The following is an 18,616-nucleotide window of genomic DNA, read 5'->3' as shown; positions in this document are numbered from 1 at the left end:
ATAAGAATTTATTCAGTCTTGATTCTTATCCGAACAAAACCTCTAATCTGTCTTTTAACAACTTTCGTTAGAAAATTCGAAGATTATTAAAAGTGTTGCGCATTTAAGAGTAATGATACAAGCCAATCTCCCCTGTTTCTATCAAAGAACTGCTTTTAGTTTCATAAGTTAGTCTGGAAATAAATATCACGGATGATTATGCGTAAATGCAATTTGGAACCTTTTATTGACATAGAACGAAAGCAAATGGTTCAGGTTACAACTCAATCAATATTGGATTTTGTGAAGAATCACCAAGCTATAATCCATTCAAGCAAGTCCATTATCATTATTTGATCTAAGAAAAAGGTTTTAGAAAAGCTGATAAACAAGATAGAAATTGCCTTTACTGGTGAAAATTATAGTGAAAATTGATCAATCAATGTTCAGAATGGAAATTTTTATTTAATTTAAGACTGGAAATTCAATACCTTTTAGAAAATTGCTAAAGTTTTGTCCTATTATATCATAACTATAGATAATATAAAACTATTATAAGGAAATAAAGTAGATAATATATAGACATTCTTGTTTTATTATTTGCTTCTAATGTGTTTTATTATTATAAGAGAAATATATAATTCAGAATAGCCTTAAAAAAGACCCAGAAAGGATTGAAAATATTCTGTTGTGTATCTGAATTATATTTGCGAACGCTTCTTCTGAGGACCTCATGTTTTGTCCAAATTAAAGAATTAATTTTAACAAAACTTATGACATTTTTTTCAAAAATTTGATAGAATAATTTTTTTTTATTTGATTCTGTATTCAGCAATTTAAATATTAATCCTTCTTATGAATTTAAAAAAAAATATATATATTGTTTTCAGTATATTAAGTGCAAGTTTTAAACTGAAAAATTGAAAAGAAACGTTACTCTCGATGACTTATCATCAAAGCGCACACAAATAAACCCACATCTCTAATTGAATATAATACTGCGAAAATAAAGACTAGACGTCTTTCAAGCTCTCATCCAAGCAATGTAATTTTTACTTTCTTTTATACAAAGCATAAAGAAAGTATTGTAATCTTCAAACAATTCGAACTCGAGATTTCGATGAATCTCTATGCTTTAAAACCACCTATTTGACATTATATCTGTCTAGCTGTGAAAACAATAATCCAAAAACACTTTAAGCCAGACGAATGAAATTTGGTATTTAATTTTTACGCCGTATTTGTAGTTTACTATCAAGTTTTGTCTGAAATCCCTTCTGATGTAGTTTGTGTGCATTGTTTCCGAATATAATTTAACATGATAACTATAAAATGATGAGAGCTAGATGGATAAAATTTGGTGCATAGATTTAACATTTAAGTGTAGATGTCTTTCAAATTTGGGATCAAATCCGTTAGGCGTTGACTTTCTATCTATCATGTAAACGCAATAACTAAAAAACGCTTTGACTTAAAAATATAAAATTTATTATGTGACTTTTTTAATCACAATTGTCAATTTAATCACTGTGTCAGATTTTAGTTTAATATTTCGGAAATTATTTTATTGTGTACTAGCGTCCTAAATAAAATTCTGTCAATTATTCTTTTGTTAAAGATTCTACTATTATTTAAAAAATAATCGAACTCTTGCTAAATGTAACTTATTGATCAAATTTCTTGGAAACTCTTCTTCTAACTTGTTTATTAAGGTATAGATATATGATTGCAACAGTCTTCTATTTATGATAACATTCACTTCATTTTTAAAACAGATTATGTTTTTCCGAATTCGTATGAATAAACTTTTTATTGGACTATTTTTTAAGAACTGTTTATAATGAACGATTGAAGAAGAGAAGACTTTTATAACTGATCAAACAGGACAGAAGATTCCTTTTGAAAAGATCTTTTTCTTTTCTTATTTGCATTAAATCGCCACTAATGTGTTATCAAAATGATCGAAGTCCATTTACATGGCAGGTTTGGAGTCACCACTTTATCAAATAAAATTTTGATAAAGCAGGCATCTCATAATTTAGCGGATCAATTTTTATCGAAACGATGTTTATTTATTCCTTCAGAATAAAACTTAACATTTTTATAGATATATAGGAAAACATATGAAAATGAATGTATATATGTTTTAATGTACCGAATGAATAATATTAGAACAATACTATAGTTTGTATACTTTTATGAAGTTAATATTGTGGAGTGAAATAAAAGGATATTTTGCTGTATAAAATCACGAGGTAATTTTGATAGATTTTTTAGTATTATTATACAAATCATAAGTTTAAAATGATAAGGAATGAAAATATAGTTAAAATTTTTGATTACACGCGCACAATAAATAAAAGCGCACAAAAACATTGATAAAAGAAAAAAAAATAAAGATATTTTGCTCTTTGGACAATTCTCTTTATTCAAAATAAGAAACTGAAATGTGGCTCACGAATTTCTTGCGTTTTCCTATCTATTTTTCCTTAATTACTTTCTCTTTAGCTTTAGGGTTCCTCTCATTTCTATATCTTCATTATTTCTTCGGTATCTTTTATTATTCCTATAAAAAATTCTTCCAATTTTGATATAGATATAAAACGGAATTTTTTTTGCCTTCGTTGTCAGCAAATTTAAGGTATATCGTTTTATCTTGATCTTAACTTGAAATGCTAAAAAGGCATTTTAGACAAAAGAACAATTGACTCTCTAATGTAGTATTAATTCTTATTTTTACCGTCCCTGTGGGTTTTGCAGATCTTTATGCATATCTTGTTTGCGCAATGGTTTTATATAAATGATATGAATGGTAAAAGATGTAGGATATAACTGTGAATTTCAATTATTCCAATTATTCTTCCTCATATTTTTCAAATTATGTACAATCCCTCTACTTCATAACTTGCTTTCTGATAAAACATTACGGCTGTTTAAGATCTACATGGCTTAAGAAAAAAAAACCATTAAAACTTTTTCTACTTTTTAATGTATCTATGCTGTACAAAAAGTTTTTGAAAGATTGAGCATAATGGAAGACAAATTTCATGTTTTTCGAGATTCCTTAAAATTGCCACTGCTTTTCCTATGGTCAGAATTTAACAGTCGTGTCGCTTTTGGTTTAAAATCACAGCTCATCATATATTTAACGATATAACAGTATTAATACGGATACCATCTTTTTACTTCCAATAGTCTTCTTTTGATTCAAAATACTAGATGGAAAGTTGCAAATAAAGGCAACACTTGTACTGATCTATATATCTCAATTTAGTGTACTTGAAAGGGGTAAGGCATATGTACTACTTTCTTTATCCAGTTGAAAAGAGATATTTCACTTATCTGCACCTTGAATAATTGATGTTAGACGATGTTTTTACCTTCTTATATTCAAGCTTTGTTCACTTGTTGCTTACTTTTTAATTAATTTTAAAGCTCATGCTATTGTATGTATTGTTATGAGCGAGGATCGAACCTAGGACCTTGTGGTTCGCAGCCGAGTAACAAGATCACAATACAAAAGCAATCGTCCGTGTTTCGTAGCTGTTAACTGGCTAATAAGAACTTCACCACAGTACTCTCCCTCCAGTGAGTCGGTGAGACGAACGATATGGTTGGTGAGTGGTGATGTATTAGCTGTTGAGTCTATGTGCCTGCACCCATTTGAGTAGCGCCAAGCGTTATGGCGAGCGTGTGTGAGTGAGTGGTTGCTGTTGCGCCAAATGAGTCCGACGACTTTGGGTTGTTGCGTCAAGTGAATCTGACGACTTGTGGGTTGCTGTGGGTAGATGGCGCCATAACAGCTGTACAAAGGTTGAAGGTTCATCGTCCGAGCTCACCAATGTAGAGGATTGTTATGAGCGAGGAAAGAACCTGGAACCTTGGGGTTCGCAGCCGAGTAACAAGACCACAAGACAAAAGTAATACTGTGGGGAAAGGCAATGACCAGAATTAATATGAAAATATATTTATTACAATTAAAGGACAAAACATTACTATATTAACATAAAACATATAAAGATACATGAGCGGGAGCTGTACGTTTTACCAGACTCACTACCCAACTCTCGCCTGCCAATAATGGCGGGAAAGCATTACGTGATTAATGACGTGACGCAACATGGCCAACATGGCGCCATACAGGGTACGGGATCTGTCAGCAGTTGCTACATCACTCATGTAACTGTTATCTGGCTTATAAGGTTCACCACACTATCAATCATTTGAGTATGATTATAAAAAATGCAATTTTAATCAATGAAAATAAACGCCTCTCGTTTGACATCACCTACATTTTAATCACTTCATAAATATGTAAATAAACAACTGTGTTAACTCGTTTCAAGATTAAAAGTAATAGAAAAGCATCTTATAAATTTTTCATAAGATTTAATAAAATGAGATTTTGAGATTTTTCTTAATCTTTTTAGTAGAGATATTTTATATATTGAATCAAAATATATCGAGAAATTTCTCGTTAAATATCAATTAATTATATATATACACTTATCTATTAAGATGGGTGAATGCATTGAAAAGCCGATTTTTCAGAAATTATGATTTCTTTTTAAATTTAATATTCTTAATGTTTGAGCGGGTTTCTTAATAAAATCGTTAGAATTTTGTTTATAAATCTATTTTTTTTTTTTTTTTGGCAAGATGCATTGATTCTTATATTTGAGAAGTATTTTCGGCAGTGGAAGGATCGGTGGGCTACTTGTGTGTAGGCGCAAGGGGCCTACTTTGAAGGAGATTAGGTTCCCAGTTTTTTTAACATAATTAGTTTTTTTTTTTTGGCCAAAGGTCGAATACTTTTTAGACAACGCCTCCACCCCCTCTCTCTGTCTATCTATCTATCTATCTATCTATCTATCTATCTCTCTATATATATATATAATAAAAGGAAATAAACAGAGACATCCTCGATGAAGGTCTCATTATGAATCTTTTTCATAATATATTTCAAATATGCATTTTTGTACGAATAATATATTTTGAGTGTTTATAAATACGAACAGTACAAATAGTACAAACAGTACAAATACGAATAATTTAGTACAAATAGTACGAATAATAGTACAAACAGTACAAATTTAGAAGTATTTTTTCTTCTTTTTATTTTCTTCGAGTACAAGTTTAAAAATAAAAATATATAAACAGCTCAGTATTTTGACACATTTTTTTAGTGTTTTTCGTAACGATCTCTCTGTATACGCGCAAGTGCCAAAAATACTTGCTCCAGCGATGTATCACTGATCAGATATTCCTCTAAATCGTATTCTTCTTTCATCCCTGACATAAATTTGAAGAGGTGGCTCAAGGTAATAGATGGATTTATCACATGATACTGTAATATACCCTGGAAATAGAGCATAGGTGAATATTCAAAGTTAATAGAGGAGAGAGATATACAATAGATATTAAAAATATATTTTGTAAATAACAAAGGCATTTTCCAAACAGAAAGAATGCATTCAGATGAATGAATTCTGAGCTTGCACTTTCTGTGTTTACGATTTGTGACAGCATGAATAAACATTCCACGGGTACATTCCATTTTCAAGCTAACTCCTTTCCAGATGCCTTCTTCTCACTCTGCTTTAGAGCATTGTCAATTAATATCTCCACTTTGAAGTACAGCTGACCACTCAAAATGCTTTATCATCAATACTCAAATATAATTTAAAATAATGTGATTGTAGTACAGTACATTCCCGAATATCCGGTTCGTGACTATTTTCTTTATCGTGATTAAATCAGGAAAGCAAGGCTTCGCATTGGAAACTTTGCCAAGGCATTGGAAGTGGGCTTCTATTACGATCTTCTTACGTGTCATGTACAAAATACAAATTGTGACAGGAAAAGAGCAGCGTTCTGCTCGTTGTTCATTGTTTCGTCAGTAGGTAACAGACGTCAGTTGTTGCCGTTGTTCTTTATTATAATTGCACAATACGTACAGCATTCGTAAGTTGTTCTTCGGGTATACTTAATGTTTTTTTAAGTGCACGACAATGAAGATTTCAAAATGCCTGATAAACAAACAAACAAAAAGAAGTTGTAGTGACTATGAAAGAGAAATTACGTGCTATATACCGACTAAACTCTGATATAATAGCAAAAAATATAACTTCGGAGTTAGGAGTTAGGAAAAGTATAGTGGGGAATTGAAAAAAAAAAAAAATCTAGCAGAAATTGAAAAGTGGTGTGTTGCGCATGAAAACTTTGTCTTCTGGTATTAATGGGCAAAGAAATATGTACATAGAACTACGGCCTATCCGGCGTTTTTGTTATCTGGCCTATCCTTCCGCCACATTAGCCTTGATATTCGGGTGTGTACTGTAATATGGCTTTTTTTTCTGTGATAAGATGTAAGTTATCAAAATTGATTTACATGACTAAACTAATCTAATTAATATTTGTTGCCTGTGGCGATTATTTCAGCGTTAATGTTGTGTCAGCTAATTTTGATGCAATAAATCTTATCATAACAAGGAAAAAGAAGTAAAATCAATTTTTGATTTTTGAACATCTTAGAGTTATATATTTTTGCTTTCTAACATTTACTTATATATCTCTCTGCTATGAGAAAATTTTGATTTCATAATTTGTTGATTCAGCTTTTAATAATTGATGAAAACTTAATGCTAGCAATTCATATAATTTAAATTATTTAACTTTACGTTTTAAAGCTTTTTATTATTACTAGCATAAATGCAAAATTATATGGCGAACTCAAAAGAATCACGACGTGATTCATGAGTATTGATAAGTGGAGTGAGCTTGGGGGAGGGAGACTACCCCTCCTAATATTTTTATATTCGCATAATTTATATTTTAAGTGCAGTCTTTCGCATACTTTTTACTGTCATTTATTTTTAATAGCTTGTGGTGGTTTGGATTGAGTGAGGATAGAACCTGGGACCTTGTGGTTCGCAGTTCAGTAACATGAGCATGATACAAAAGCAATTACTCGGGCAGCGTAGCAATTAACTGGCTTATATGCTATTCACCACAGACTCTCCCTCCAGTGAGTCGGAGGCGAGACGAACGATATTACGTTGAGTGGTGATGTATTAGCTGTTGATTCTAATGCGTCTGTACCCATTTGAGTAGCGCCAAGCGTTATGGCAAGCGTGCGTGGGTGAGTGCTCACTTGCTGCGTCAAGTGAGTCTGACGACTTTGGTTGCGGGTAGATGGCATCATAACAGCTGTACGAAGGTTGATCGTACGAGGTCACCAATGTGGCGGATTGAATTGAGCGAGGATAGAACCTGGGATCTTGTGGTTCGCAGTCCATTAACATGACCGTGATACAAAAGCAATTGCTCGTGCAGCGTAGCAGTTAACGGGCTTATATGCTATTCACCACAAGCTTAAAACACATAAACATTCATGAAATTTACCAAAGAACTTGTGAAAGATTAAAATTAATATAAAATTTTGATCGCGTGTCCGACCTAGTCTTATTGGTGACTGCATTCCGATATAAAAAAGCATTCAATTGTTGATATTAATCATAGAAATCGTAAAGGTTTTCCCAACGTAGTGCATAGTGTACTTTAAGTAATATATACATCTTTTTATAGAGCACATGAGAAAGGACCTGTAGGAACGCCTTATGCTTATGGATTCATAAGCATAAGACGTTTTCAAAATTTTCAATAAAATACTATATAGTCTTTTTAAAATTTCCAAAGTAAATGTGTTCAAATTTTCTAGCTACACAATCTAGCGATCGGCAATAAGAAAATGTCTGTTCCTCATCTTATGGCGCCTCATGGCAATTAAATTGGAAATAGTGTTTAAAAAAAAAGCTAAAAATATTACAAGAATTTCGCCATCTAGATTTATTATATATATATATATAAAATTTCAACGATTATTCGCTATCGTTGTCACTACTCTTATATTTCTCACCTTCCAGAAAACGCGTGATTTCACCGAATTAATGGCAAGAACAAATGTGTATATAGAGATGATTCAAAGAGGAAAAGAAATGCAATGATATGAAAGTTAATTCCTAAAATATCTCTGTGCTTATTTTAAACATTTTTATATTGCATTTCTAGTTGCCACAGGCGACCAACTGGTTTTCCAGGAATATTGATTGTATTTGTTGTCAGATAAATCGTTTAGATATAACTTTGTGCCCAGGATTCTACCAAATTATTTGACATCAAAGTTTCATTGTTTTTAAGTATCATTTGTTGTCTACATGAACTTTTCTAATGGTGACAGTCCCATAACATAACAGGACTATTAAAAACGTAAATGCGCAGTTCATCCTTCCTCTAAATTTCGCGATATTGTACATAGCTTCACTATTTTTTTTATCTGTTTTATAAGCTTCATAAACATTAAACAAAATCCTTCTTCTTTAGCTTTCAACAATGGAAGAAAATTATGTTATAAAATATTTAACAAAACAATGAAAGCATTTTGAATTTCTGACCAACAATGTAGAAATTAAATAAAAAAACATAAATAACATTTCTAAAACTCAGGAAAAATTCACACAACTATTAAACTGACAATATTGAAAATACAATTTTTTATATTAAAACCATTATATTGGTATCAAATTCGTTTTTGTACGGTAGTGTGTTTGGATTTTATCACGGCAAAATTCAGCTTAATGTTTAATTAATTAAAATTTCAAAAAAATAGTTCCGAGTTACATATTTCCACTCTTCTCCACACACACACACACACACACACACACACACACACACACACACATACACACACACACACACACATCTGTATTATTAATAGAGATTCCTTTTGTTTATTGCATCATTCTTAAACTAAACAACTTAGCTTATTCTTCCATCACTAATAAAGTGAATAGCAGGTCTACATCATTCTGAAATCATTTAGTATTTGGACTCCAATACGAATTTTTTTGGACCAACCCATGCATTATAAAACTATCTCCTTTACTTTACCTGATATTCGTCCTTCAACTTTGCTCCATTCAGGTTGGAGTCAATATACGTTTTGATTTCCTTGATGAACTCCACATCTTTCTGGTTTTTGCTTTTCACTTTAATTATGAGTGTGTATCCTTGGCCGAACTTGCTCTTCAATCGCCGAGTGGAACCGAGGCACCGAAGACGACCATTTACCATGATACCGAGCCGGCCGCACAGCTCCTCACATTCTTTTATGCTGGAAGCATATAAAAGTGAACAACGAAATTCTTTACTGTACAGTAGGACCCAATAAAGTGAAAAATTGTCCTATGATCTTCGGGCACTGGGGTTAGGCAACTATAGTACACATTGTCCTATTACAAAACCCTTTTTTAACCGGTTATTTTATAATTTTTATCGACTTTACTAGTTTCTGATGCTGTATAAATACATTTTCAATCATTTGTTAGTCGTATCTTGTATTCATAATTAAGATGTTAAATCTAACTATCGTTTACGAAGTATCACCGCTCTTGGAAATCATAAAATGGCTACGGTAAACCGAGGATGGAATAGTTTAATTCCGTGCTCTAAATTGCTGTGCGTTGATCTCAAAATGTATAACTTAAAACGAAGGGGAAATTACATTGATGGAGTTGTATCGGAATTAATTGGGGAAAAAAATAGCACTTCTAACCTGTTTCTTTTCCTATCTCATCTTGGTTTTTATTTTCATACGTTTATTCTGTGGCTTTTACAGGAAGAAAATATTTCAGACTCAGAAAATTCATCAAAGTACTTTTCGTTTTATATTTTTTTTGTCAAAAATTACAGGGTGTTTATAAAGTCCTGGACCCATTTTGATGTTTAATAACTCATAAAATAATAAAGATAGATTTAAATTAATAACATAAATGGTTAAATAGACTCAAAAAGTTTCATGACCCTTGTCAATGAACTTCCACGTGTGCCCACTTCGTCGCACGGAGAATATCAAGTCGATAGTCAATTTCACGCCAGGTAGCGACAAGCATGTCGGCATCCACAGAGCCATTTGCGCACATTATGGCGATTAACAATGCCAGAAACATGAAAGGATGCTTCATCGGAGAACATTATGCTCTTCAGAAAATCAGCAGCATCTTCTATCCTTCTTAGCATATCTGTTGCAAAGGCCATCCTCCTAGGCCTATCGTTCGGTTCCAAAACTTGAGCAATTTGAACTTTGTATGCATGCAGTCTTAATTTTTTCTTAATAACCTTGTACATCGTCGAAATTGGCATATCCAATTCTGTTGCCGCTGATCTCACAGATATTCTAGGATTGTGTAAAAATGTCTCTCTGACACGCTCAACATCAAAATCATTTGTGCAAGGACGTCTGGAACGTTTCTTATCTTCGATACTTCCAATTTCTAGAAAATTCTTTTTCCACCGCAAGATGCTGTTTTTGAATGGAGGATCTTTTTGGTAAATTCTTCTGAAATTTCTCTGTGCATGCACTATCGATTTCATTTCAATGAACCACCATAAAATCTGTGCTTTCTCTTGTGGTGTATGCATTCTCCTTAATATCCGCTCGAATAAAACATCACATACAAAAGTACTACATAGAACAAACACATCAAAAGTAAACATAACATTACAATAGTTGCCAAAAACAAAAGAGAGAAAAATGCAATTAATAAGCAGACAATATTTAGAAATGTACAGATATTTAGACTGGAAAATGAAATTATCTGAAATTAACCACACGCGCAGACGATATTTACAAAAGTAAAAATATTCAAACCTGAAAAGGAAAATATATGAGTTATTCCATCAATAAATGCCATAAGTTTGTTTATATCTTTATTATTTTATGAGTTATTAAACATCAAAATGGGTCCGGGACTTTATAAACACCCTGTATTTAGAATTGCTTTTTAAATTAAATAGAAATAAACCTATTATAGAGAAAAGACTGAATTGCCAGCCTTAACTTATTATATACTTGTGAGGATACACTGAAATATAATATTTTTAGCATAAATGGGTCGAATAGGCATTCCATGCTGCTTGTTTTATATTTTAAAATGCAGAACACTGAACAGATTACCTAAAAATACTATTAATAACATAATCTAATAAATGTAGTGAGTGAAGCTGAAAAATTAATAAAATGCATGTTTTGAAACATTACAGAAATACGTCACTCACCTTTGAGTAGTCAGTAAGATCGCAGCATCCGGCTTACTCCGAATTAAGGAGACAATGTTCCACATTTTTCTTCGAGAAATGGGATCTACACCAGCTGTGGGCTCATCTAATAAAATCACCGGCGGTGATCCAATCAGAGCAATAGCAAAGGACAATTTTCTCTTGTTTCCACCACTGGAACGTGAAGAGAATTTTTTAAAATCTGAATTTCACTAAACAAGTATCCTTAAGGAATGCTTAAGATCATAGGAATTCAATCAGAAAGCCACTCAGTACGATAAGAAATTTAAAATTCCCATATCTTTGTATAAACTAAATTTTGTTAGAGGTTTTAGTCTTTTCTATGATTCCTTCTATATAATGGAACCGCGGTCAGGGCCAAAAGTCCTCCCGCTGGTGTGGTGTGGAGACGGGGGTGACAGCTCAGGTGTCGTCCTCGTCATCTGACCGCGGTTCAAAATGACGAGGTCCGTCCCAAAATAGCCCTAGTGTTGCTTTACAACGGGATGTTAATATAACTAAACTAAACTAAACATTACATGTCTAGAGGTAATCGGGCCAAATATTAAAGGCGATATTTAAATGTAATTAGATTTTCTAGAGTATGTATGCTATATAATGACCAAAAACAAGGATTTTTCGAACACTTCGTGATTATTGCATAAAAAGAATAACTGTTCTTCGTTTTAAGATAAAGTAATAATTTCCTCCTTCACAGCTGTAAGCTGCAAATTTTTGCTCTATATCATCAATGCTCCTCTCTATCTGAACAATTATGAAGAGCATTTAATAAAGGGTTAAGAGGGGATGCTTTCAGTGTTTATGAAAAAAAAAATCTTACTTCAAACAAACTTTTTAAAGTAAATTCTTTTAATAAGCGTATCCTTCTCCTTTACACAGTAGTCAAAGAAGTAATTTCTGGTACCGCCAGTTACTGGATGTAGAGTTATGCTTCTAGAATGTTAGAATAACGGTCTAAATAAACTTGAAAACTTTCTATATAATAGGTAATCTCGTATTAACAGAAACATATGATGACAAACCTTCCACTATAGTTTACACACAGCATAATCCAGAATGTTGGACATTATTGTCACAAACACCATTCTTTGAATACATAGAATAGAAATTTCCAATTTGATCTTCGATTATTTTTAAATAGTACTGAAAGGTCTAATCAGTGGCCCCTTGAGAATTTTATCCATTTCCTAAATATGCTTTTATATAATAATAAAAATATAAATTTAACTTTTGACACACCTGTAAAACTGAGTCTCTTTATCGGCGTCGTCAACCAGATCGATTGTCTGTATCAGTTTGTTTACTTTCGTCTCCACGTCGGACTCACTGAGGCCCCTGAGGCGGCCGAAGAGGGACAGCATCTCTCTGCCAGTGAGACGGTCAATCAGTGCGTCAGTCTGCGGGCAATAACCGAGACGCGACTGGAACTGTAAAAAGAAAATGGAAGATCTTCAGTGAGGGATCGGCTCCGTTATATAGAGTGATTCTAAATTCATGGCACAAGCTTGGAGAGGAGGTAGAATTTTTTGCATAATATAAAATAAATTCATGGATTTTTGAATAAAGTACATAAACAATAGATCCAAAAGATAGTAAGCTTAATGAAATATGAAATAATTTGTAATTATTATTCTTTATATGGATTATATAAATGTCATTTTTCTTCTCCTCTTTGCTATGAACTGCTCAGTTATAGCTATATTTTTTTCTAGGCACTGAAATTTTGAAACAGTTTAAGCAATTAAAAATCTCAAGTTATATAATGAGCTTTTCCAATAGAGTTTGTATGTTAAAATTGCTGTCCGATTATCATTTTAAGTAATAAATGATTTAGTCATTTGCATCATGAATTTTGTTATTGTGTTTGCCATGAATAATAAAATGGAATGATTCACCATTGATAAATTAGCAACCTTTGATGACCAACTATTAATAGTACAGCAAACGTTTCTGGTTGCTATACTAATTATTAATACAAAATACATTAAAATTTCACCTTGTTTATTTAATAAAATTGAAATATATAAATTACATGGAATCTTATACAACAAATTAATATTTCGGTAAATTTATATATATATATATATATATATATATATATATATTAACTGTAATAGTCATTTTATTTCCTAAAATGTTTAGTTATTTTATGAAATATCAGTTCATAAATTGTCACTTGTCGGCGTCCTGGCATAGGGGTAGTGCGTCTTCCCCGTGACCTGGGCGTCCTGGGTTCGAGTCTTGTTCTTCATCTGTTCTATCTGTGAGATGCGTGAATGTGCCCCCCTATAAAAATGGGTTGCGCAAGCGTGTGTGTGTGCTATCTTCATTTGAGCTAGAAGTCAGACTTCTGCCCTCGGGTGCTCAGGGGTCTTTACCCTCAGAAGCTACTGCACAAAAATTTGACTTAAATAGTCACACGACCAAAAAAAAAAAAATAATCACTTATTTCATAGAATTTTTAAATATTTCATGGATTAACAGAATATTTATGAAATAACGGATTTAATGTTTTAATAATACAAATCATAGCAATTATCTGCCTAATGACTGATGATCCTAATTCCGCGCTAGATTAAAATTTCTATTTATGGCCTGAATCTTGCTTTCGTTTTTATTTCTTTCTTCTGGTTGAATAGAGGTTTGATGACCCACTGAATCCTTTTTCGGTCATTTTTACTTTCTCCTGTGCAAATTGTAGAGAAAAAAATTGGAATCGTCAAAAAATTCGAAACTTGAGATTTTGCCAGGTGTCCACGCTTCAGACCTACTAGATCCGAAAAATACATTTTTGACATCAGTGAACACGATAGCTCAAAAATGCTTCGATCTAGATGGCTGAAATTTAAAATATGCAATCCCGACCAAATTTATAGATTTTTTCAATTTTGAATGAAATCCATTCGCAGGAAGTCTGTCTTTCCGGCAGTTCGATTACAAGTGAACTCATTTACTATAAAACAGGGAGCTACACAGATAAAATTTAATATACAGGTTTAGTATCTAAGAGATATATATTTATTAACTTTTGAACCAATTTTATGAAAAAGCTGACCATCTGTCGGTCTGTACTTTCGCACGATTATAAATGCGATAACTCATAAATACAATGAAATTTGGTATGTTATCTTGTGACTACAACTATAGTTTTTTCTTTCAAATTTTGGTGTCAATGGGCTGGCAAAAAGATGTCGAAAATACATATACTGGCGACAAATACAGCAAAAATGCTAGATCAACGACAAAGACCTAGATTTTGCAGCTATCGTTCACCATTGCCATACAACAGTTAACGACACATGTTGCTACTTACTTATGGCACTTGCCACGGACAAGCCCGATGTTCGAAGCCGATTTAAGCCAGAAGGTGAGCGCCTCTTGTTTTTATCGTAGAGCCAACTACGGCCAAGGGTACGACTTAACTACGCACGCTACAACCCTTTTTACGGTGTGGACTTCATTCACGCATTTCATTCACTCATCCACAGACCGTAATTTAGACCTGAATCAGAGAACGATCACCCCTGATCCAGTACCCACAGTGGTATTACTTTCGACATGGAGGACTTTGCGACCACGACAGATTTATACACGCGTCAGCCACCAAACACGCGGGAAATCTTCGGCCGGCGGGGTTCGAACTCGCAACCTAAGGGACACGAATCCAACGCTCTACCAACCAGGCTATCCCGGCCCCTGAACGACTTTACAATTCTTGGCTGCACCTAAGAACCATAATTTTATGGAGGAAGGGAGATAAGATCTTTATTGGAAATTATGTAAGAAAATTTTGGAGCTGCCACTCCTGCTGGTTAATAATATTTTGGAACTCCGCTGATAAACTAAATGAAACACTGGATTAAGTTTAGCGGTAAAGGCATTCAATAAATTAACATCAATTAAAAGGCATCAATTCAATTAATCTAAAATTTCCTTACGATTGTTTATTTGGATTTGATCGTTGCCATTCTACAGTAAGCAATGACTGATTTTTATGCCACTTGCATTTGCATATTATATATGTAGATATACTTTTAAGAAGCAATTTTCATTAATTGGTCCATTTATTAAACATGTTCGATTTTTTTTCAAAAGAAAGAAAATGATAATTCAATAATTTTACCTCTTTCAAATTCTTCCTCAACGAAACTTCCTCTATGTACGCATTTCCCTTCGATGGTTGGATGTCTCCCGTCAGCATCCTGAAAGAAGTCGTTTTGCCGGCTCCGTTCACACCGAGAAGACCGAAGCACTCCTGCTTGCGTATACTGAACGATAACTGATTAACGGCACAGCACGGTTTGAACACTTTCGTCAGCACGCGCACTGACAATGCTTCTTCGCCAGAGCCTGACTTCTCCACAATCAAGTTATGCACCCTTTCTTCTTCTTGGAGAACATCAGAATCCTCGACGATGTCCCTTGGCAAATACTTGTCCACATATAGTTCACTTACCTTATACCTAATGGCACGGAAAATGTAGCTATTTACAAAATACTCTACTAAAAACAGGATGGCTAAATAGGCGAGCCCAGCTATAGCAAGGGCAAATACGTCACGGCCGCAGGCATTTCTGTCCCATGTAATAAGTGGTTTAAATTTCTTGCATTTGTTCTTGCAAATGTCTGGAAAATAAATGTGTCTAAGTTTAGAATTTAATGCAGGCTAAATATAGTTTATGAAAAGTACGAAATAATCTTATCGATAAATGAGCTTCTAGTGATCAAAGAATGAGAATGAAGTTCAAGATATTTCTTAGATTCCTGTCTGGAGTGAAAAAAAACAAAAATTCGAGCTTCCCAGACCGCTGCAACAGCAACGAAAGTTATAAAAATTATAAATCCCAACCCTCAATTTTAAGCATGACAAGCTAGACAAGATTGGCACTAGAATTGTATTTATCAATGGCATGCCATTGGAAAAAAAATTACTAAACAACAACTTATTAGTGTGCTATCTTCAGCGTTTAATGGCTGGAATACGATTAATACACAAATGCGTGAAAACCGAATGTGTTTTGTTTTAGCCAAAATGTAGCATAAAACTATGATTGTGAACTCAAATCACAAATCATATTTCATATATTTAATCATTGGCTTTTCTAGCTATCGTATTTACATGTATACGAAAGTACAGACCAAAAGTCGATAGCCCTTTAGCCTATTTGGTTCAAAATTGAATAAATATTTACACTTTAGATATTAAATATGTATATCAAATTATATCTGTTTAGCTTTTTAAGTTTTGTAGTGTCATGTTTACCTGTATTCGGATAGCTGGACATATAAATGCCCTCTGAATGGATTTAATTTAAAATTTGATGGAAAGTAATTTAATTTAAAATTTGATTTAGTAGAAAGGCCATATACCAAATTTCTTTCATCAAGCTTAATAAGTTTTTGAATTGTGATGTTCACAGATAGACAAACTTAATTCCGAAAATGTGTTTTTCTTACTCGGAGGGATCTGAAAAGTCGAAATTAGTTAAAATCTGGAGTTTGAATGTTTTGAAGGCAGCAATAGTTTCTCCATGTATATATCATACACGAGAAAGTAAAATCAGAAAAATACCTTCGCAACATCCAAAAACGGGATTTCTACTGTCGATGGTAGACTGATTGCAGCTCATTGCAAGAACTTCAGGAGACAAGCTTTCACACAGAGCATTATCGAAAGCAAGTCCATGAAGATTTGACATTCCTATGGTCAAGCTGAACATTGGGAAGACACGGAAAGCCCAGTTTGTTTTGTCTACTTTAATATTGTCTTGAGTAGGATTTTCTGAAACGAGTAGTGTGATCATCACTATGGAAATGGAACCTGCAATTAAGATTTGATAATTTTGAGAAATGCAATTTTAATGAAGGAATTAATAAAAAAAGAGATATTAAATTCGTTTCATAAAAATATGAAAACATAAAACTTTCCTAGAAATGGTTTGTTGTGTATCTAAGAATTAGTAAGAAACTATTACAGCTCCTCTCATCAAAAATTATTTTCTCACTTTTACCAACTCCTTAATCCTATAAGAGTAAAGATTATGTATTTTGTCTATATTTTTTATACTTTTCAGGACAATTCGACTATGTCTTTTGTGAGATTGTAAATTAAATGGATGTGAATCCAACTTAGATCATCAGACCATTTAATTTTGGAAACTATCAAGTTTCTAAAAGAAGAAAAAGAGACATAATCCAGTTGAATTGTCATAAAAAACTTTAAAGTATGGATAAAAAATGCATAACCGTAATTTTATAGGTTTCAGGTACTGAATTGGCTGTCTAAAAGATACCCAGTTTGTTTTCGGTTATGTTAACAAATAAGAAGATGACATAGATTTTCACATTTTAATAAAAAAAAAAGATTAATTTTAGAAGGAATTAATTTTAACTAATCAATAATTTTAATTAATTTTTGGAGGAAATTAATCTTAATTAATTAATTAGTTTTAGGTATTGAAAAGACTCATAAAAAACTGTCATAAAATAACTGTTTGTTAGCTTAATTTGGTTAGAAATAAATTTCAAAAGTAAAAATTCTGAAAAATCTTTTTTTCATCTTTTGAAAATTTGACCTGCTAATGTATGGGTTGTAAGAAATAACTGTTTAAAATTTCGTGTTGATATCTTTGAAGGGGAAAAAAACCCCAAGGTGTTGAAAAAGGGACTATAAGTCCTTTTTGATCAATCGGAATTGGCGGACAGAAAAATAATCATATTAAAACAATATTTTTTTTTATCATTTCAGATCATAATGGACAATTTTCTAGAAAAAATAAATTTGTAGAAAAGATAAATTTTGATTGTTTAAATACTTCTAACCTGATTAAATGCACATGGCATTTGAAAATTCACTTTATAAGTCTCTTTAACATCTTTTACTTTTTAATTTAAAATTTCTCTCTTCGATTAATAGTTTTTTTATTTTTTATTTTTTTAGGTGCAAACGTAGAGGTCTCAATAACTTTAGCCAGTAAAAAACTGCTGTTATGTATTTTTACATGTTAAAATATAATAGTGTCGAATAATATAGCTTCATATCACAGAATAAAGCGACATGCAATTAGATATCAAATAGAAAGGGTAGTTATATTTGTCCTGCGATCGCAAGGATGTATAAATTGATTCCATTGTTTAAAAAAATTGCCTGGTATATATGATTGAGACAATGAATCAATTATTTTAAATCATTAATTCTTCATGGTTTTATTTCGATTTTAACTAAGACGCTATTCAGGTGCAGTTTTTAATGGAACTTTTGATGGATATTTTCACGTATAATCTATTATTCAAAAGAAAAAGATTATGCCAATATAATTTAATCCAGTCAAGATTAGTTGTTTGGATTATCTATTAATACTTTTCAACAGACGATCATGTATAGGGTTTGTTTTTTCACTCTTTACCTAATATATTAGGTGCTTGCAGTATTTTAAACAGTGACATCTGTTGGTAAACATGCGAACTATCTATATAAACGATAATGGTTTTGGGTTTTACC

The 18,616-nt window shown here is 32.4% G+C and overlaps 1 protein-coding gene across 1 annotated transcript in view; it reads right to left on the bottom strand.

The window, feature by feature from the left end:
- Positions 1 to 5,161: 5,161 nt before the first annotated feature.
- Positions 5,162 to 18,616, bottom strand: part of LOC129966434 (phospholipid-transporting ATPase ABCA1-like) — a 59,125-nt gene continuing 45,670 nt past the window's right edge. Inside the window, exons 18-23 of the mRNA XM_056080858.1 lie at positions 16,688 to 16,936; positions 15,239 to 15,741; positions 12,355 to 12,542; positions 11,095 to 11,268; positions 8,929 to 9,151; positions 5,162 to 5,338 (exon numbers count right to left, since the gene is read on the bottom strand). Coding sequence (XP_055936833.1) covers positions 5,162 to 5,338; positions 8,929 to 9,151; positions 11,095 to 11,268; positions 12,355 to 12,542; positions 15,239 to 15,741; positions 16,688 to 16,936 — 1,514 coding nt within the window. The remainder of the gene's footprint in view (positions 5,339 to 8,928; positions 9,152 to 11,094; positions 11,269 to 12,354; positions 12,543 to 15,238; positions 15,742 to 16,687; positions 16,937 to 18,616) is intronic.

Source organism: Argiope bruennichi, chromosome 4, assembly GCF_947563725.1.
Source record: "Argiope bruennichi chromosome 4, qqArgBrue1.1, whole genome shotgun sequence".
Classification (NCBI taxonomy): Eukaryota; Metazoa; Arthropoda; class Arachnida; order Araneae; family Araneidae; genus Argiope; species Argiope bruennichi.
The sequence above is the reverse complement of the archived record's forward strand: the minus strand, read 5'-3'. Positions and strand labels throughout refer to the sequence as shown.